Below are 688 nucleotides of genomic sequence, written 5' to 3' on the forward strand. Positions count from 1 at the left end.
CTGATTTTAGGAAGCAAAAAAAAAAAAGAAAACATGGCAGGTGAGACTGAAGATAAGATATGGTCTTATTTTGAGCTTCTTACTGGACCTTGTCCTGGCACATACCTGCTTTGTAGTCACTGAGGCTTGGCATGGATGGAGAGAAATGGATTTGCTGTACTGTTAACTCGTCTGTTTGTAACGTCTCTAGTCCTGCTCCTACGAACTCAGATGTGGGAGGTCTTTGCTTTGAAGGAGACCCTAAATATGTGAAATAAAAATGTAGTACAAAATATACATATTCTCCTGCTTTGTGGACAGTGTGCATCGTAGTCAACTGTAACATAATCAACATAATCCTATCAAACACAAGCCAGTTCCCTCACCAGTGTGATTGGGACTCGGCTGACCACTGCTGCGACTGGATTTGTAAGTCTTGCTTTTCAGCCGACGCCGGCCTGCAATCATGCCCACTGCAGGGGAGAAGACAGACGGAGGAGGTGGTTTCCCTAAACGGACAAACAGAGACTCTATCTCCTCCCTCTGACGGGACTGCAAGGCCTGAATCTCCTTCATGTGTCTGATTAGGAAAAAAAACCCCAATGAATTAAAATCAGGAGGCAAAATTTCCTGTGCAATAAAATTCTATTTATATAACAGTATATATCTTTAGTATCTAAAAGTATATATATATTTATACATATATATG

At 41.0% G+C, this 688-nt stretch overlaps 1 protein-coding gene across 1 annotated transcript; it reads right to left on the reverse strand.

The window, feature by feature from the left end:
- Positions 1-64: 64 nt before the first annotated feature.
- On the reverse strand, positions 65-594 carry LOC107988221 (serine/threonine-protein kinase WNK1-like). Its single transcript, XM_017031100.2, has 2 exons — positions 366-594; positions 65-240 (listed from the first exon to the last, which is right to left on the reverse strand). The coding sequence occupies exons 1-2, from the start codon at positions 553-555 to the stop codon at positions 80-82; spliced, it is 351 nt and encodes a 116-aa protein (XP_016886589.1). The 5' UTR covers positions 556-594; the 3' UTR covers positions 65-79.
- Positions 595-688: the final 94 nt, after the last annotated feature.

The sequence above is a fragment of the Cynoglossus semilaevis genome, unplaced genomic scaffold (genome assembly GCF_000523025.1).
Source record: "Cynoglossus semilaevis isolate Cse_v1.0 unplaced genomic scaffold, Cse_v1.0 C18977798, whole genome shotgun sequence".
In the NCBI taxonomy this organism is placed as follows: Eukaryota; Metazoa; Chordata; class Actinopteri; order Pleuronectiformes; family Cynoglossidae; genus Cynoglossus; species Cynoglossus semilaevis.